This window comes from Elephas maximus, chromosome 4 (genome assembly GCF_024166365.1).
Source record: "Elephas maximus indicus isolate mEleMax1 chromosome 4, mEleMax1 primary haplotype, whole genome shotgun sequence".
Classification (NCBI taxonomy): Eukaryota; Metazoa; Chordata; class Mammalia; order Proboscidea; family Elephantidae; genus Elephas; species Elephas maximus.
Window position 1 is genome coordinate 99,502,310 of NC_064822.1, and position 21,830 is coordinate 99,524,139.

Sequence of the window (21,830 nt, forward strand, 5' to 3'; positions counted from 1 at the left end):
GAATTGTTGAGCTTGTGGCACATGGGTTTGTGAAATACCACTTTACAACTGGAAACAGTATTTATAAGTGAGGGCCATTCTGAAGCCAGTCTAGATATCGTTTTATACCTAAGGTAACTAAAGTGTAAAGCAAGCAATAATCCCAAGATCTGCACCTCAAATACTAAAAAGCTAGCGTGGCCCTAGTGCTTAGGCCCAAACTCTATAGGCCACGTAGCCAGTTCACCAATAGGGGTAACACTCCAGCAACTGGGGTGAAGAGAAGATATGGACAGGAGCTGCTGCTGTTTAAAAACAAAACCTAGTCAGAGGCTCTAGCATATAATGTGGGTGTGATATTCTAGTAGGAGGCCATAGGGTTGCAGCAGCCATTAATGAGGATAGATAATTGATAAGCTTAACGTTCCTGAGTTGAACGCAGCTCCATTCTTACCACCATCAACTCCACGGACAATTTTTCAAAGCAATTTCATGTGATTTCATATGCATTTTTTACAGTCAAATAGTTTTGAATTTGGGGTCAGATTTGCATAGAAGAAATGTATCTGAATTGTAGCCTACTGTAACCAACTTTAAACTGAAAAAGATAATTCCTTTCTGCCCTGTCCTCACACTTAACTCCTATATCATTGTGTCTTCTTCATCGAATTTTTATTCTATAATAATTTTATATAGTCTGTAAATATTTACTAAACTTAGGACACATATAGTACTCACGGCATACAGTAGAGAGTCCAGTACAGCTGAGCTGCTGTTTCGCACTTTTTGTTGGGGGTGGTGGTTTCTGTGGCTTTATTGTCCAATGGGCACTACAACGTTCAATTACCTTTATTATTCGGACGGTCTTCCTGAGTTACTGTTTCCACGTAATTGACAAAATCAACTTCCAAGGTGCTTTAAATTGCATATATCTTATTTTTCCCTATTCTGATTTCAAAATGCTGTCTTGTATGATCTCTACTGAGAAAAAAATAAGCTCATTTGTAAAACAATTGCCTAACAACACTGTAGATAAGAAGCTGCATTTCCTACCTGTTTTTTGTTTTGGTTTGTTTTGTTTTTCCTTCTCTCTCTCTTAGAGGCTCATATGAATGATACCTGGATTATCACTCTACTGCATTGGTAGGAATCCGAAATCCTCTCGCTTGTTTCAAATGCTTGCTCTACTAAGAGGGAGGACTAGCCTTCTGATCACGTAAACGGTCCCATTTTTAGCCTCCACAGTTTGATTTAATTATTATTCAGACAGATTTGCACAGGGCTTTCTTCTGAAGAGTTTTAGGCCATTTCAGCAATGCCATAATGTGAGCAAAGAAACTGTTTTAAGAAAATGTAATGGGGCATGAAAAATAACAAAATCTTAAAAATACATTTATTCAAGGATTTTAACAATGAAGAGAAATTACAATTGAGAGTGAAGAACCAGGAGCCGAGTACATCCCATTATTTTAAAATAAAACACGATTAAATAGGCACAGCATAATCCCTCAGAATCAGAGGGCAGCACCCTGTGTTATGTCTTCTGGAAAAATAGTTTCATTTCAGGACAAATAAATTCAATACATTCTTAGGCCGCCTATGGAATTCGCTGAAGATGCAAGATGGCAATTAATTTTAGCAATAATTTCATATAAGCTCACTAGACAACATTGTTTGTGAAAAAAGGAGGATGTTTGGGTTTCCACAGACTCTCTTATTGCAGAATCTCCCATGAACTGTTATGTTACTTTGTCAAGGTTGCTTGGAAAAAAAAAAGAAAAAAAAGCTCCATTGACGTCCTTTCTAAAAACCTACTGAAACCCAGAGAAAGATGCTGTTTTCAGGTTTCACTCAAACACTGCTACTAGTTTGGCAAGTGTCACAGCCTTTGACACAGCAATAATATCATCGGCAATATAGCCTACAGATTTTATTTTATAAATAAAATAACACTAAGATTATATATTAATGACATCTGTAATACTGTTTTTCATAAGAAAAGCCATGACAAACAATTGAAAACAGCCAAAATATCCTTTGAAATGGAAAAAAATAAAATGATAATCAATTATACAGAGGAATGGTGCCCCTCGTGGCACAGTGGTTAAAGAGTTTGGCTGTAAACCAAAAGGTCAGCAGTTCAAATCTACCAGCTGCTCCTTGGAAACCCTATAGGGCAATTCTACTCTGTCCTATAGGGTACTTGTGAGTCAGAATCAGCTAGATAGCAACAGGTTTATACAATGGAATGGTTTATACAATGCAATGGAGAAGGAACTAAACATGTCATTCTACAGTGAGACCTGTGAGAGCCAGAACTCAGCGGGACTGCCTTGTTTTTCCAGGCCTCACAAGTCTTCCACCTTTGACAGTGCACAGTCTTGCCACTTTTCTGTCGCTCACTTAACGGAAAATGTTTGAGTTTTCCTTCTCTGACAGCTTCTGGCATTCACAGGTTTTACCAGGATCAACAATCAACATCCATGGAAGCAGCAGTCAAGAAATCAGATGAAATGTTACATTGGGAAAATCTGTTCCAAAAGAGCTCCTCAAAGTTCTAAAAACGCAAAGACGTCACTTTGATGATTAAGGTGCATCTGACCCAAGCCATGGTCTTTTCAGTTGCGTCATACGCATACAAAAGTTGGACAATTAAAAAAGAAGACAGAAGAAGAACTGATGCATTTAACTGTGGTATTGGGAGAAATACTGAATATACCTTCAACTGCCAAAAGAACAAACAAATCATTCTCAGAAGACATACAAGATAGCTCCTGAGAAGTGAGGATACAGACATTTCAGCTCACGTACTTTGGACACATCATTAGGAAAGACCAATTGCTAGAAAAGGGCATCACATTTGGTAGCATCCCAAAACAATAGCCGCAACAATGGACTCACACATACTGATGATCACGAAGAAGGCACAGGATCAGGCAATGGTTCATTCTATTACACAGAAGGCCGCCAGCAATACAATGAAATAATATGCAGCCATTTTGAAAAGTTAATTGATATGGCGAGATCTTTAAGATATATTATTAATAACAAAGAAAGGTCCAGGAAAATGTATGATACAGCTTAAAACCCAAAACCAAACCCGTTGCTGTCGAGTGGATTTCGACAGCATATACACGCGCACGTGGGTGGATGCATCAAAATTTGTCTGGAAGGAGACACAAAACCTAGGAGTTTGGGAGATGAAAAAGAAGGCAGATTTTAATGTTTTATTTTGTATCTTTTTTGTGGTGTGAATAATTACTATATGTATGCTTTGTTTTTAGTTAAAACACTAAAAATACAGTCCTAGGAATAGGAAGAAAGTTGACAGAGTTAAACAACTTACACTACTCAGGACTGTGAAGTACAAGACGCAGGAGTTAAACCACTCTTACACTGTCATCCCCTGAGATGATGCCCCACATTTTCCTGGCATTTCACCTCTACTATAAGCTGACTAATTAAGAGTAGATTTATAGTTTTCTACAGACCATTAAAGTGTGTCATGTAATGTCTCATATAGTAATTCATTTGAAGACTACATTATTAGTTATTCTTGTTTATTAATGTATCACCAGTTCATTATTTTTTCCACTGATATGGCATTTCATAAGCTTTTGAATGTTTAAAAGGTAACAGTATGCCAAATGCCTTTTTGAATAGTTTATGAAAAAAAATCAGCATAAAATTAAGGACAGTATTTAAGAAGCCTACAGGATTTTCTTGATGAAATCTCTTTTTAATAAAACAGGTCTCTCTCAAGTGAAAACATTCTCTACCATAAGCTTAATTGTCTTTGCACAAGTGGATTTTTTTTTCTTTGCCTATTTTTTCATACACACCTATAGAATTAAAAAAAGTGTCCTAATTCTAAGATTTATCCAATATTATTTTAAACACTAAATTATTAAGGTGGTTTTAATAAGAAAAGACTGAATCCGGACCAGGGCTGCACACATGATTTACGGCAACATCACTCGCTTCCGGATCACTTAGTCATTTGCTGTGGCATAGCTTTCCTGAATAATCACAAACTTTCAGGAAACTTTCTAAAAACTAGGTGTCTGATACGTTAAAAACAATGCCTACTTTTTTATTTTTATTTCTACCTTTTTCGTTATTGCCTAGATCCCCTTACTCAGCACTTCCATTCTGGTGCCATAGCCCCTTGGGTCTTTATTTTATAATTGTGTTCATGCACAAGAGCCTCCAGCTCATCCTGCATACTTCCCATGCTTCCAGCATTACTGTAGAGACAGCTAAGCTCACTGGTTACTTTGCTCCAAAAACGTTTTCTTTTTTAACATAAAAACCAAAACACCAAGCCCGTTGCTGTAGAGTCGATTCTATTTTATCAATAAAAACATGAATAGTTTTTTTTTAATGATAACAAGAGCTAACATTGTTCTAAGCACTTAACATATATTTTTCATTCAATCCTCATACCAATCCCATGAGATATGTGTAATTATCATCCCCATTTTACACGTAAGGAAACTGAGGCTCTGAGAGGTTAAGTAACTTGATCAAAACTGCACAGCTAATAAGTGATGGAGCCAGGATTCAAACTCAAGCAATCTGACTCCAGAACCTACATGCTTAACCACTCAGTATTCAAAGAGATTATAGTAAGTCCATTTGATCTAATCCAAGAGGGCTTTTTAAGCTAAGTTTAAAACAATCTGATATCTAATCAGCATACAGCATGTTATATTATGCATTGAAACTCAGATTTTGTTCATCAAAAGGATGATGATTTTATTTTATTCACACAAATTCGACTCCTTTTAGAAAGCACCCCTTAAAATAACTCTTGCTTTTTTTTATTAGGCAAGCACCAACCAATTTGGACGAGCACATTGACATTTGCTGTGGCTGATGTCTCTCCAGAAGTAGAGAGGGAATCAGCCTTCCATTTCTTTTTAAACATAGCCTCTTCTGCATATGACAGTATAGCATCACTATGGTTTCCTACAGATTCCCTATTTTCATGAAAGGTTTTTGCTGTGAAGTAGGGCTTTGTACAAACCTGTATCCATAATCCACTGAATGAAAAAACAATGAAGGCCCTGAATACTTTAAAATATTCTATAATTTCAGTGGCACTAGCTTTCTATTTCCTAGCACTTTTTTTTTTTAGTCAATTATTTTCTGATAATTCTTTTTTTTTTTTTAAACCCAAGCTGAGATTGACTGTGGTTTAATTATCTTTACCTCATTCTATTCCAGATTAAAAGTCACCTAAAATATTTATACTTTACATTTTCTAGAGCTATCTTAAATTTGTGTCATTCACCCTCGCCGTCAGCTAGTTGAGAACCTATGACTGGGATAAAGGATATGGAAATAGCAGCTGAAAGATGATATAGTAACAAAGGCAAACTCAGCTTACTTCACAATTCTGCCTAGACTCAGCCACCTACCATACCACCCACTGCTGTTGAGTTGATTCCGACACATAGTGACCCTATAAACTCAACCAGGACTCCAAAATGCCTTTCTACCAGTCAGTAAGAGTGGACTCCTTGATGAACATAATGTCACTGAACTGTACATGTAAAAAATGTCAAAATGTCAAGTGTTTTGTTATATATATTTTACAACAATTGAAAACACACACACATACAAGTTCACACAAACTAAAAAAAAAACCAAGTGCCGTCGAGTCAACTCCGACTCATAGCGACCCTATAGGACAGAGTAGAACTGCCCCATAGAGTTTCCAAGGAGCGCCTGGTAGATTCGAACTGCCAACCCTTTGGTTAGCAGCCATAGCACTTAACCACTACACCACCAGGGTTTCCTCACATTCACTAAAAAAAAAAAAACTAGGATGGCACAAATAGACAGACAGACAGATAGATACCACTAAAACCCACTGCCGTAGGATAGATAACAGTAAATAACAGGTGTTGGCAATGATGTGAAGAATTTGGAACCCAAGTGTATTACTGGTAGGAACGTAAATTGGTGCAGGCACTTAACCATCTGGTGGATTCTCAAAAAGTTAAACAGAATTACCATATGATCCAGCAATTCCACTTCTAGGTGTATACCCAAAAGAATTAAAAGCAGGGACTCAAACAGATAACTAACTGTATACCAATGTTCACTGCAGTACTTTTCACAATAGCCAAAAGGTGGAAACAACCCAAAGTCCATCTACAGATGAATGGGCAAACAGGATACGGTATATCCACACAATGGAATACTATTCATCCATAAAAAAACAAAGTTCTGATACATGCTATGACACAGGTGAACCTCGAAAACGCTATGCTAAGTGAAAAAAGTCAGATAGAAAAGGACAGATATTGTACGATCCTACTTACATGAAATATCTAGATTAGGCAAATTAATAGAGATAGGAAGCAGATCAGAGGTTACCAGGGGGTAGGGGGAGGGAAAGTGGGGAGTTACCACTTAATGGGTACGGAGTTTCTGTTTGGGGTGATAAAAAGGTTTTGGAAATAGTGGTGAAGGTTGCACATCATGAATTAATTGACACCACTAAATTATATGCTTAGAAATTGCTAAAATGGCAAATTTTATGTTACATATATTTTATCACAATAAAATTTTTTTTTAATTTTTAAAAAAAAGAGTGAATTACTTAGATTAATTGTAATGGATGGTTTTAAAAGAAGGAAGTAGGCTGGCAAAGAATAGCACTTTTAGACATCACTTATCTGGGACTTCTAACTAATTGTGTGTGTCTGGACAAGTCATGTCATCCCTCTTATTAGGAAGATGGGGGCAATACGTATCTTATAGCGTTATTGTAATGCTAAACAAGAAACTAAGTATGGGCCTTAGAACCTATGGAAGTGATATGACTTCGTTACAGCTGTGATTATTATTACCTGAATAATTTGGCGTTGGCATTCTCAACTTTGGTTTTTATCTCATCTCTGATTAATCCTACCACAGCAGCTCAAGGATAAGGGCAAGAAAGGTTAAGCCCCTCCTCCCAATACTTTATTATGGAGATTCAAGTAAAGAAAAAGTGACAAGCTTGGTTCTCTCTGACTTCTTTCCCAGAACAGCCACCTTCTTGCTATTCATCAGTATTTAGACTAGGATAAAGGGCTGGCACTGAAGTGAGAGGGGAAATACAAAGCAGGAGGCAAAATAGGGCTGCTCGGAATTGCACAAACAACTCTAATGAAGCAAGCCTAAAAGCATTAAATAAAGAAAACCAAACAAATGACCAGCCACATGCACTTGTTTTCTTCATTTCAATCTTGGCAAAGTTAACATTCAGCAGTTAGGTTATGTGTTTTACCTCCAGGCGCTTTAGAAACAGTAAGTAATTAATCTGCTTAAACAGTTCTCCATAAAGAAAATATTTTATTACTTTTTTGTCATTAAAAAGGCAATTGAGCACAAGTGTTTCAAAGATAGTTAGAGTGCAGGGTCTAGAAGAGTTATGTCTGTGTTTTAAAAAGTGAAAAACATAGGACTTCATTTATACTCCACTGAAATGAACTTCTCATAAATTATAACGATGATAATACTAGGAAAATTAACATAGGAAAATGAGACTGTTTCTCATCATATGTAACCCAGCTATACCATAAACCCAAACCCAGTGCCGTCAAGGCGATTCCGACTCACAGCAACCCTATAGGACAGAGTAGAAGTGCCCCACTGAGTTTCCAAGGAGCGCCTGGCAGATTCAAACTGCCGACCCTTTGGTTAGCAGCTGTAGCACTTAACCACTGCACCACCAGGGTTTCCAATATAGGCATAAACCCTCTATATTCCATGGCAATTGTCTGGCATATTGCTGAGTGTAACCAGAAAGACAGTGTCCTTTTATCTTCATTATCTTTTAGCTATATAAAATGAGAGGCCCAAATGAATTATTTTTTTTTTTTTTTTTTTAAGTAATGCTGTCATTCCCTCACTGATTATTTGGTTCCAGCTCTCACCATTTTATATACAAGGCCAAAATAGTCTATTTTCAATCTTTAATACCAAAGTCTGCCAGAAACACTTGGCATTAATGAATCTTGCAATATTTTAGCAATTCATTAACTCTAACTGCATAGTTGTTGGAAGATTTCAAGCGTTAGTCTGATTTAGTAGGCCTCTTACTATGGAGACAAAAGGTAAAATCAGAATTTTTTACTAATACATTTATCACAATGGTCCATTATTTCGATCAACCTGTCTCTAATAAAACTGACACCACTTCATGCAAATCCGTCAGACTCACAGGTTACATGAAAGTATGGGCAGAAAGAAGGATAAAAGAAGTTAGTGCAAAAGTATGATGCCAGCTATTGCTGTGTTATGAATACAAAGCCTTATATAGGACCTCACTTCTGCCTACCTCCAAACACCTACAGAAAAAACTACAGAATATCACCACAAGCTTCTAGTTATTAAGAGAAATCCAAGGAAAAACTCAGATTACTTCTCTCACCAAGAAAATCAGCTGGTGATATGTATAAGAACAATTACATTCAATCCTCCCTGGTTCTGCCAAGTCTATCTGACTAGGCTAATATATTTTCATGAAATGGATTGACTTCAGTGTAAAGCCTAATAAAATAAAATATAAATGAGCTCCCGAGGGAATTAAATCAATGGACTACAAAGCAACTTCTGATTTTGCTCTGATAGCTTGTCACTCTCACCAGCAGTAGCATATGGCACACTGTGTAGCCAAGAGAGAGGTATGAAAATGATAAAAGAGCAGGGTAAACATAAAAAAGGAGCCCTGGTGAGGCTGTGGTTAAGCACTCGGCTGCTAACCAAAAGGTCAGTGGTTTGAACCCACCAGCGGCTCCATGGGAGAAAGATGTGGCAGTCTGCTCCTGCTAAAGATTACAGCCTTGGAAACCCTATGGGATAGTTCTACTCTGTCATATGGGGTCACTATGAGTCAGAACTAACTCAGCGGCTATGCGGGGTTTTTTTTAACATAAAAAAAACCCTAACAAAAGCAGCTGTTAGTTTTCTCTCTCTCTCTCTTTCTCTGAGTGTGTAGGTTGTGTGTGTACATATGAATATACTTGCATATACACAGTCCCTATATATTCTATAAACAAACTTAACGACTGACTTTTCATAAATGTTACTATTCCTTTGTACAAAAATAACTAAATATTTTAGATGCTTCTTTTAACAAGAATTTAAGTGCATCATTTTAAAGCATAAGTAACATAAGTGAAATGTTTTCCTGTTATTGAACGAATTATATAGAACCCATTTGAGGATAGCTATTTTTTTTTTTTTATGGATGATTCAAAATGTATTTCCCGGCATCAGAAGTGAACTGATACAATGATTACTAAAAGTCAGGAGAGCTTCCTACTCAGTAGTATGAGCCTTTTTTTTCCTTATGAGGGCCAGGGACATTGTTGGCACTGGATGATCATATCCTAACTTAGACTTCTGTGGTCTGCCTAATGGAGCAGCATAGCCTCTACTGTTGAAGATCACTTCTACCACGGACTATCTTGGTTACTGTGGCTCCATGTGGGCCATTCTTGACCTGTCTGGGAGGTATTCATATGAAGCAGTGTAATGAGTGAAACGCCTTCCAGTAAGTTTCCTACACATCTTTCCTATTAATGCCACTACGGAGAAGAGATTCTTCCAAGAAAAAATTTCCCTGCCAGAATACAAGTATAGCATTTTAAAATGGAAAAGAACTGATCAACCGAAATAGAGAAGATATTCTTCCTATTTCCATCATTTTTGAAAACTATTTAGCTTGTCCAGATTTAGTCAATGATGGGTGAATATGTATGATTACAAAGCTTTACTTTTGCCCCAAAAAAAGTATTTGTCATAAAAACTGTTCTCACCTTTGCACTCTTTGCAGCACTTGCCATCCACATATGTAAGAGCAGACTTCAGTGGGCAGTCAGGAGTCGGGCAGACGAGGGTTTCACACTGGATGGTTCCATTCTGAGAAGAAAACAATATTTAAAGAATTTCCAACTTGTATTTTGATAGTCTTCAAGTCTTTTTGAATCTGCTCCTTAAATGTCAAACTCTTCACATAAAATGTTATAAATACCACTATTCTCTTTGGTTATTATACAGTAAAACCCCATGATACAGAGACCTACACTAACGCAAACTGGATTTTAACACAGTTGATGGTTTGCTCCCATTTTCTGCCCAGGCACTGTTCCTATCTGAGTCAGAGTTCTCATCTCTTGTAAGGAGGTGGGTAAGCGCAGAGGTGGAGGGAAGGGCGTGACCTGGCAGGAAAAGAGTAGGCTGAGGGCACCCAAGTTTTCTTCACACTAGCCCACAAAATAAGCACCAATAAACTAGGAGATTCCTGGAATAGCTGCTGCCATCCTGCAAGGCCAGTCACCAAACCAAACCCACCGCCATCAAGTCGATTCTGACTCATAGCAACCCTACAGGGCAGAGTAGAACTGCCCCATAGAGTTTCCAAAGAGTGCTGGTGGGTTCGAACTGTTGGCCTTTTGGTTAGCAGCCATAGTAGCGCTTAACCACTGCACCACCAGGGTTTCCAAATCACAGACACCAGAATTTCCTCCATGGATATTTAAGCTGGGGCAGGCCACCACTACAAGGCAGTGCTGACATTCACCACAAGGAGGCGCCAAACTGCACACAGGAATGTGCAAGGAATTTCATTCCTGAAGGTCATCAAGAGCTCCCAGATAGCTAGCTGCTCAGGCTTCCCTAGTCATTTTATTGATCACTCTACCTCATCCCCGTATTTTACTCAATTCAATTTTTAATAAACTTTTCTGTATTCTTTAAGTGCTAAAATTTGATAGGAATATAATATGTTCCTGAGTAGAAATCATATAGGGCATGTGCACCCACATACACAATCATTTCTGAGCTACCTTTTTATATGCATGGTATTCTGCTTTTGAATAAACTGGGTGAATGTGGAGATTTTTCTTAAAGGCTAATTCACATAGAACTCTTGACTTCTTTCCAGTCAACCAGATGAGTTAACGTGGAATTTAAAAGTTCAAAACCAAACGAGTTTTGAACTTTTCTTTGAAAAAGAACATATATTTTAAAAATAATAATACACTAATATATTCTACTTCATTAGCAAACAGAGAAATCTCATTTATTTAAACTCTAAAATTTGAATTGCATTGTATTAATAAACTAGTAAACGTTACCTGATTTACTTAAAAGGTATTATTTGTTTATATGGCTTGGTCAAGTCACAGCATTTAATGCTGCATATAATTTTTTTATAATTTAGCTTCATTAAAATGCACTAAGATAAGCAAGAGGTGAAAGCCCCTGGAAATGTTAAGAATAACAGGAGGGAATCCTTTTGGGGAATCACCTTACTGTCCTAATAAAAAGGGATAACTTCGTGTACATACCATATAAACTTAAACTTTATAGCATTCTGAAACCATAAGCATCTTTATAGGCTAGAAAGTGCTTTTAATAATGCAAAAAATAAAGTCCTTTAGATTTAACCAAGTTTTGCTGGCACTTTAGTTTTGTGTCTTGAGAAAATGGGTGCTGAAATTTTCATAATTACATTGTTTTAATAAAATGTGAAAGAGTGGGACATCTGAGTTGCCTTAGTGTGACTCAAATGGAAGCCATACCAGGCATGTGCAGTTCTTACAGCCATCTGTCCAGGACTCGAATTCTCGGTAGGTGGTTCCCTTCATGGTGCAAGTCCTTTCACAATAGCACTGATCCAGTCTATTCATTCGCTGTTCAGCTCGAGACAGCTGTGGCACAAAGGAAGTGGTTCACATTGTTCACCGCTCCAGCAACACAGAAATGCAAAACACTCCAGTAGGCATCTTAATTGTTTCACTGTACAGCAGTAACGATGGCTATGCCGTACCAACTCTTTTTTATAAATACACCTAAGCCTTTAGGTGGGAAGAAGTGTTTTTCTCCCCCCCCCCATATTTTTGTGATAAATTTGCTCCCTGCCTTTGAAACAAAAGCATAGTTTTTAAGACGTAAATCGAAGGCTAATTCAAAATAGCGTCACACACAATGCAGAGAAGCAGTTTCCATTTTAAAAAATGTTTAATTTCATGAATATGCCTACTCAAGTGAAAAATAAATTTTAAAATTTATATTGTGTAAAAAATAAATCATACATCATACAATATTTGGGTTATTAGCAATTGCTATGCAAAATATTTTTTTATTTTTTATATGCAAAATGACAACAGGCTGGTGAAATTGTAGGTAAATCTGATATGTACCGAAGACATCAGTGAGTAATCCTACAACTGTAACACTGTGGAAGCAAGTACTAGGTGGAACCATTTCCTTGATACATTTCTAGTGTCCATATTCTTTACAAGCTCCTCCTCACCTCTCTCTTTGTAATGAAAAACTAAATAAAAAATAATAATAATAAAAACTAAACTAAACAATAAATCCTGTTGTAGTGATTGGTGTATAAGCAGGTAATCTGCCTCATTCCTGATTTACTGGATCATTTATGATACAGATGGCTAAGGTTTGGATATTTATAAATTCTTTTCCTGAGTAGGTTTTTAGATTCAGTGACTGCTAAAGCTTACAGTTCTCAGCAAACAATACAGTATAAAGAAATTCTCAAAGGCAAACATCTGTGGTTATAAAAGGAACTGTGAGGAACCTCAAGGATGTCTGTGCTCCCCCACTGTATTTTTGAGTAGCTTTTACCTTGGCTGATGTTTTGGCTAAAATGTCTTGCAGCTCCATGATTTTCTGCACGAGTCCGTGGAAGTCATTGCAAGTTGGACAGGCTGGAATTACAAACACTACATTGGTCAAGTTGTATTCATAAGGGGTTCAATCTGATTAAGTCTATGCTGACAACTAATATATGGGAACTCCAATTTCAAACTGACATTGTGGACAAAATTAAGCAAGAAGCACACTTTTCATCACGCGGCGTAAGAACTAATAGACTTACTGCGATTAAGATCTGGACACTGAGCAATAAATCCTTGAGGCATGACAAGTAATTGCACATCTTGCATTATACCCTGCGTGTGAAAAATAAAAAAAGACATATTACTTTCATTCGCCCAAATTATGTTCAACAGTCAAGTTCATGGAGGAAAACATTACAGCATAGAATCACTGAACTCCCTGAGAAAATAAGACATTTTGAATACATTACTTCCCCTTCATATCAAAAGGAAAGAATTATATCAGGCAAAATAGAAGATTACTCATGTACTCTCTTATTGATAATCTTTTTAAAGCCTTAAGATTAAATGTCAAGATATAATTAAGAGGGAATAGTCATGTTGTTTTGAGATGTTATTTTTAGTTAGCCACTGAAGTAAGGCTTGAAAATGACCTTTAAAAATCAACCTGAAAATCAGTTCTGGTTTCAGCGACACCAAAACTGACATTAATTTTAAATTAACAGCAATCATCAAAAACGAAAAGCATAGAAAAACTAAGTCATGAATGCCATGTTCACTTGGATATTTATCATTTTTCAGCTGGATGTTTTAAAACTAATTTTTCAACTCAAAAAGGACAATAGATTTATTAAACAGCTGCAGCAAGATGTAGTAACGAGTTCTTAGGAGTGCAAAAAGTTTAGCATGAAATTTTTTTAAATGCCAACTAGAAATGACTCATTTTATACAGAAGGCCATATCACACGTTCATAGGCAAAATTCACATGCACCCTTAGTCATTAAGGTATAATTAGCTTCCATCTTGCTGAGCTCTTAAAGGCCAAATAGTAGCTCAGAAAGGATCTCACCAGACACACTCCAGCTGTCCCTTTCATCCACCACCTCTCTTTCTCCTTCTACCAACTTTATATATTTTCTTTAATTTGTATTTCACTTTATCCCTTTGAGAAGTGCAAACAGAATGTGTAATGACAGGGGTGACAGTGCCAACATATTGTGAAGGCAATCCTGAATGTACTTATAAAGATTTACCAGGCAATACTGGCCTATATATCTTCTACATGCTAATCTGGTTAATAGCACAATAAAAAATTTATGTCAATGTGAACGATATTTTAGTGTATTGATATATTTGAGTATACTGAGTACCAATTGCAGGATTTGTTGTTCACTTGGGTTTGGATTGAGAAGGGAACTTTTGTACAAGCTCTTATTACCTGGAAGCAGCAACATGGAAACAGAGCTAAAGAACAGTTGTATGGTTTGTGTACTGCACAACTCTATTGGGCACCATTCACAGATTATAATAAAAATTATGAGCCGTAGAGCTAGTTATACCAATGATCTGCCATATCTGAGCTACATGCAAAAGATTACCATGGTTTTAAATATCTTTGTGGTCCCAAGAAGAGAAATTTGAAACACACAGTTTATTTGCCATCCCTTGTGTGGAAAAGAGCATTGATTTTTGAGAATTTGCAAACATGGAATCAATTCCCCATCTTTGCCATTTACTAGCTGTCTCGCTTTGGGCAACTCACTTAACCTCTCTAAGCAGGTTTATGCATATGTAAAAGAGGAACAAAATACCCTCCATCAAAGCTAGCAATGCCAGGATAAAATAGCATTCAAAGCACTTGGTACATAACAGACAATGTGTAAAGAAAGCTTCTAAAACACCTTTCTAGGATTATAAACTTTGCTTACAGCCCAGTTTAAAACTGGTACCTACTCTACCTAGAAATCCACGAGTTGGACACATCACCTATGATTCATCTAACAACCATCTGTTGAGCCATTTCTGTATTTCAGGCGCTGTCGTAGTAACTGGGAGGGAGGGATGGGGAAATGATTACACCATGGGCTTGAAGTAGTAGCTGGGAGGGAGGGATGGGGAAATGATTACACTATGGGCTTGAAGTCAAGCAATCGTCTGGACTTTTTTTTTTTTCCTTGAAATATGCAAAGTTAATTGGGATGTCTTTTAGGTCCTCTACAATGATGAAATTCTATGGAATGTTGTCTGTAAGTAGACACTGAATAAAAAGAAATAAATCATGGCTGCTTTCTACTTTTGATGGATTTGTGCATATATATCTACCCTTTCTCACTTTCTAGAGTACAAGGAGACCATGAATAATGAATATTAAAAAGCTTTCAATCCTGTATTACTAACATCCTCCTAAAAGTATCATCAAAGGTTTTGTTCCAGTGGTGGAGAGTTTATTTGTATACTAACATTTTAGACTTTTACTACTTTGAATGCTTAATTTCAAGAATGACATGTTAACTATGTTGACTGCAGCTTTGTGAACACCTCAAAGATCAAAATCATTCAGGAAACAAGGGAGAAAATATTTTTTGCTGGCTAAATAAAACATAAGTGTAAAAATACAAATAGAAATAGACACAAGTAGGAAAAAAAAAAACTATACAAATCAAATTATTTTGCTTCACGCCAGGAAAAGAAAAATGTACTTTTCAAGCTCATCAGAAAGCATTTACATTTATATGTCATGCTCAGACTTTAGCCAAAAGATACCTTAAAATATCCATGTGCATTATTTCTCTGACCCAGCCAAAAAGTTGTGCCCAGAGGCAAGTCCATGGAGGGTTTTTCCACCACTCTTTCATAAATTCTGCAAAAAAGAAACATCAGAGAAGGAACATGACAGTCATTTCTCAGAATCTTCAATTTTCTGGATGGAGAATGTTTCACTTACTTATTGCAGTCAATGTGTAAAATCAAATGGGAGGCACTGATGGCTAAGGAGAGCTTGTGCCACTTATCATCAGCCAAAATGTAAGGAAATACTTCCGTGTGAGGACTGTGACTGCCTGAGCGGTAATGCAGTCTTACTTCATTTCGATGGCCGCTGCTCTCCAATTCCAGGTACCTACACAAAGAAGAACAGGCATATGGAACCCACTGTAATCAGAAAATAAAGTTCAAAAATGACTGAAATGATCTCTGCCTCAGGAAAGATGGAGTAGACATACTGCTCCCAATTCCTCCCCATAAATAAAACTGGACATTATATATAAAACAAATATAAGAAGAGTCTGAAAGATGGAGAGAAGACAGAAACTGGCTAGGGATTTTGGGACCCAAGGAATAACATGATGGTGAGTTTCCTGGGTTTTCTTTTTGCCTCATGTATCCCAGACTCGGAGCTGAAGAAGCCAGCAACCTGGAAATGAGAACAAATTCAGGGCCAAAAAAAAAAGCTCCAACAAAAGCCTGTTCTCTCTAGCGAAAGGATCAGGAAAGGGAATGCTTAGACATACATAAAACTTTTAGACAATACAAACTCTACTCCAGCCAAGTACTACAAAAGATACTGTGGGTCCAACCCCATTCATGCCAGTAAAATCCAGATGGGGTGCCTAGAGCTTTACCTTCTTGAGGAGGCAATAATAAGGTGCCCCAAACCTCCACTGGGGTGGTATAGAGAAGGCCAAATAGAGAGCCAAGATTTTCATACCTGCTGGCTAGTGATGAGGCCCCCTGCCATATCAGTGGAGATCAAATGTAGAGCCTGGATTTCCACCTCTACCTGCCAGTAATGAAGCATACCTCCCCCTCTCCACTGAGATGCTATCAGAAGAAACTTCACTAGTGAAGAGTTATGATTTCACTATCACTCAGCAGTAATGAGACCACCCCACCCAGGACATTGTCAGTGGAGACCATGTGGGGAGCTGAATTCCCATCCCTACCCACAAACAACAGGAGCACCCCTTTCAAGTGTCAATGGAGGCCAAGTAGGGAACCTGGACTTCTATCTCCATCTGGTAGTAACGAGGTGGTACCCCCCACTTCTGCAAGATAATATGAAGCACATAATCAATCATAGATTAATTTTCACAATATATGAAGAGCACCTACAAATCAATAAGAAAAAGCAATTCAATGAATTTACTAATCAGATCCATACTATGGAACACCATGCCACTCTACAAAAGAATAAAGTTCTGGTATAAAACAATACCATATGTACTACTAAGTAAACAAGTAAACAAACAAACAAAAAAAAAAACCTCCATGTAGTCCCATTTTGTTTGAAAAAACTGTGTGTGTGTGTGTGTGTGTGTGTATGCATGTGTGTGCTTGCTTGTGTGTGCACTCTGTCTGTCTGTTTAGAGAGAAAAAGGCAAAAAAAAAAAAGAAAAAAAAGAAAACTACATGCCAAATCGTTAACAGTGGTTACTTCAGAGTAATACAATTAGGGGAAAAGGATGTGAGGAAGCTTCCCACATATTTTTATATCCTTGAATTTTCTTCATTAATTACATATGGCCTCAAAAATATAAACAAGAAGACAGAGTAGTAAAAAAAAAACTCTGTTTTAAGATAAAAAGACAAACTACGGAGTCAAGAGTATAAACCATGTTTAGGATTTCTTAAGAGTAAATAAAGGACCAATTTGTTTGGGTTTTTATCAGAAGACACTAACCACAAGTATTCATAATTTAATCAATTTAACGAGGGAATTCTATAATGATAGAATTTTTTGCATTTTTAAAAAAATAAAATCAGCAAACAAACCACCCCATTGCTATATACCTGTCAGTTCTTAAGATAATGAGGCAAGTGCCCTATTGTTGCTGTCATATCTCCTTTCTTGACATTTATATATTATTAGAAATGTCACTTGTGCTGAATTCCTAAATTTGTGCCACTGAAAGCAGCCTTCAACAGCATTATGGATGACAGTATGCTCTATAAACAAGAACTCTTGAAAAATTAATATTTTACTAAAAGTTATATTGTAACTATCATCATTTACTGGTTTTTAAAAAAAATGAAATAGCTATGTAACATACACAAAAATGTTTGCGAGGAAAATAAAATAATGATGTAAACCACTGAAAAGTGTGCCTTGTACATGGTTAAACCAGTTGCCATCAAGTCGACACCACCTCACGGTGACCTTATGTGCGCCAGAGCAGAACTGTGCTCCATTTTCGATGGCTGATTTTTTGGAAGTAGATCACCAGGCCTTTCTTCTGGGTGGACCTGAACCTCCAACCTTTTAGCTAGCAGCCAAGCATATTAACCATGTGAACCATCCAGGGGCTCCTGGTTAGTACTCAGTAAAAAATAGTTTTCAACAATAGAAGGGAGGACACGATAAAAGGAGTCAATTTACAACTTAATTATAAATTAATAATAATTACAAATATAAATTATAAATTTTATGAAACAGATTGCCTTCAAAACCACTCAGCCAATAGAATTCAACATTATATCAAAAAAATAATACACCACGACCAAGTAGGATCCATACAAGGTATGCAAGGATGGTTCAACATTAGAAAATCAATCCACATAATCTACCACATAAATAAAATGAAAGAAAAGAATCACATGATCATCTCAATTGATGCAGAAAAGCCAATCAACAAAGTCTAACACCCATTCCTGATTAAAAAAAAAAAAAAAAAACTTTCCATAAAATAAGTATAGAAGGGAAGTTTCTCAACATAATAAAGGTTACCTATGCAAAACAAAAGGCCAACATCATTCTTAATGGAGAAAGGGTGAAAACATTCCTCTTGAGAACAGGAACAAGACAAGGATGCTCTTTATCCACTCCTATTTAACACTGTGCTGGAAGTCCTACCTAGAGCAATAAGGCAAGAAAAAGAAATAAAGGGCATCCAAACTGGTTACAAACAAGTAATACTGTCCATATTTGTGGATGATATGATGGTATACATAGAAAACTCAAAAGACTCCATGAGAAAACTACTGGAACTAATAGAAAGATTCAGCAGACTAGCAGGATACGAGATAAACATACAAAAATCAGTTGGATTCCTATACACCAATAAAGAGAATGATGAAAAGGAAATCAGGAAAATAATACCATTTATAATAGCCCCTAAAAAAAAAAAAAAAAAAAATACTTGGAAATAAATCTAACCAGGGATGTAAAAGACCTATACAAAGAAAACTACAAAACACCACTGCAAGAAACCAAGAGATCTACATAAATGGAAAAACATACCATGCTCATGGATACACAGAATCAACATTGTGAAAATAACAATTCTACCCAAAGTGCAATTCCAATACAAATACCAACAACATTCTTATAAAGACATGAAAAAACCTATCGTTAACTTTATATGGAAAGAAAAGAAGCCCCGAATAAGTAAAGCACAATTGTAGAAGAAGAATAGAATAGGAAGACTTGCACTACCTGACCTCAGAACGTACTATACAGCTACAGTAGTCAAAACAGCCTAGTACTAGGACAATGACAGATACATTGACCAAAGGAACAGAATTAAGAACCCAGATGTAAATCCGCCTATGGACACCTGATCTTTAACAAAGGCCCAAAGTCCATCAAATAGGGAAAAGACAATCTTTTTAACAAATGGTGCTGGCAAAACTGGATGTCAATCTGCATAAAAATGAAACAACCCATATTTCACACCATATACAAAAACTAATTTGAAATGGATCAAAGACCTAAATATAAAGCCAAAAACTATGAAGTTCATAGAAGACAGAATAGGATCAATGCTAGGGGCCCTAATACACAGCATTAAGAGGATACAAACCACAACCAACAACACACAAACTCCAGAAGATAAGCTAGATAACTGGGATCTTCTAAAAATTAAACACTTATGCTCATCAAAAGAGTTCACCAAAAGAGTAAAAAGAGAACCTACGGATTGGGAAAAAAAATTTTTTGGCTATTACAAATCAGACAAACATTTAATCTCTAAAACCTACAAGAAAATCCAACACCTCTACAACAAAAAGACAAATAATCCAATTTAAAAAATGGGCAAAGGAAATGAATACACACTTCAACAAAGAAGACATTCAAGCGGTCAACAGATACGTGAGGAAATGCTTGAGATCACTAGCCATTAAAAAAAAAAAAAAAACCCATTGCCAGAGAAACGGAAACCAAAGCCACAATGATACACCATCTCACCCCGGCATTACTGGCAGGAATCAAAAAACAGGAAATAACCAATGTTGGAGAGGCTGTCGGAAATCGGAACTCTATGCGCTGCTGGTGGGAATGCAAAATGATACAACCATTTTGGAAAATGATACGGCACTTCCTTTAGAAACCCAGGAATAGAAATACCATATGATCCAGCAATCCCACTCCTACAAATACATCCTAGAGAAATAAGAGTCGTCACACAAAGAGACATATGCACACCCATATCCACTGCAGCATGGTTCACAATAGCAAAAAGATGGAAACAACCTAGATGCCCATCAGCAGAAGAATGGATAAACAAACTCTGGTACTTACACACAGTGGAGTATTAAGCAACAATAAAGAACAATGAATCTGTGAAGCATCTCATAACATGGATGAATCTGAAGGGCATCAAGCTGAGTGAAATAAGTCAATTACAAAAGGACAAATATTGTATAAGACCACTACTGTAAAAACTCATGAAAATGTTTACATGCAAAAAGAAACAATCTTTGATGGTTATGAGGGAGGGGTTGGGTGGGGATGAAAAAAACTAAATAGACAATAGATAAGCGGTAACTTTGGTGAAGGGTAAGACAGTACACAATACTGGGGAAGCCAGTACAGCTTGTATAGGGCAAGGTCATGGAAGCCCCACAGACACATCCAAACTCCCTGAGGGACCAACACTGCTAGGCTCAGGGCTGTGGAAACCATGGTCTTGGGAACATCTAGCTCAATTGGTATATCATAGTTTATAAAGAAAATGTTCTATATTCTATTTGGATGAGTAGCATCTGGGTCTTAAAAACCTGTGAGTGGTCATCTAAGATACTGCACTGTCTCACCCCTTCAGAAGCAAGGAAGAATGAAGAAAACTAAAGATACAAGGGAAAGATTAGTGCAAAGGACTAATGGACCACATCTACCACGGCCTCCACCAGACTGAGTCCAGTACAACTAGATGGTGCCCAGCTACAATCACTGACTGTTCTGACAGGGATCACAGTAGAAGGTCCTGGACAGAGCTGGAGAAAGATACAGAAAAAATTCTAACTCGAAAAGAAAGACCAGACTTGCTGGCCTGACAGAGACTAGAGAAACTCTGAGAGTATGGTCCCTGGACACCCTTTCAGTTCAGTAATGAAGTCACTCCTAAGGTTCACCCTTCAGTCAAAGACTGAACAGGCCCATAAAACAAAATGTGACTAAAGGGGCACACCAGCCCAAGGGCAAGGACTAGAAGGTAAGAGGGGACAGGAAAGCTGGTAACAGGAAACCCAAGGTTGAGAAGGGAGAGTGTTGACATGTCGTGAGGTTGTTAAACAATGTTATAAAACAGTATGTGTACTGTTTAATGAGTAACTAGTTTGTTCCATAAATCTTCATCTAAAGTACAATAAAAAAAATCATAGTAAGATGCACGAAACCATATGAAAATACATGGAAATATGATTATTGCATAATTATAAGTTTAAAAATATCTATAATGAACACTTGGCATATTTTTATGGATCATTTTTCTAATAATAGTCATATTCATTTCAGGAAATTCACTGTCCCCCACTGGATAGAGTCTAAGGTTCAGCATAGCAGAGTGGCTAAACGCACTAGCCCTAAAGCCAGACCACTGGGTTTACATCCCAGACCCCTTTTCAAATTAGTAAGTTACTTGACTCCTCTGGGCCTCATCTGGTTCCTCAACTATAAGATGGGGATGCTAATAGTACTTGCCTCACAGGAATTTTATAAGGATTGAAATGAGTTAACTGAGAAAACACTCAGAACAGTACTCAGCACATACAAGATACTTAGTAACTGATAGCTATCTTTTTCATTTCAAAAACCAAAGCAATCAAATTCTCCCACTTTATTCTTGGTATTCAGAATCTTGATAGAATGCAGCAAGGAAGGGAAGAACATTTTGTCCCACATTCTCCTAGTGGCAGCAGCATCCTGGTCAGCTATGTGAAGGTCACTGTGCATCTTCTTCCTGTTTGTTGGCCCAGCAGAGCTC

General features: G+C 37.0%; 1 protein-coding gene across 4 annotated transcripts in view; it reads right to left on the reverse strand.

Annotated features, from left to right (window-relative positions):
* Window positions 1-21,830, reverse strand: part of NELL2 (neural EGFL like 2) — a 485,920-nt gene that overhangs the window by 288,056 nt on the left and 176,034 nt on the right. For all 4 annotated transcript variants that reach the window (XM_049882891.1, XM_049882892.1, XM_049882890.1 and 1 more), the window contains exons 5-10: window positions 15,575-15,748; window positions 15,394-15,490; window positions 12,890-12,962; window positions 12,637-12,719; window positions 11,568-11,696; window positions 9,801-9,903 (exon numbers count right to left, since the gene is read on the reverse strand). In XM_049882891.1, coding sequence (XP_049738848.1) covers window positions 9,801-9,903; window positions 11,568-11,696; window positions 12,637-12,719; window positions 12,890-12,962; window positions 15,394-15,490; window positions 15,575-15,748 — 659 coding nt within the window. The remainder of the gene's footprint in view (window positions 1-9,800; window positions 9,904-11,567; window positions 11,697-12,636; window positions 12,720-12,889; window positions 12,963-15,393; window positions 15,491-15,574; window positions 15,749-21,830) is intronic.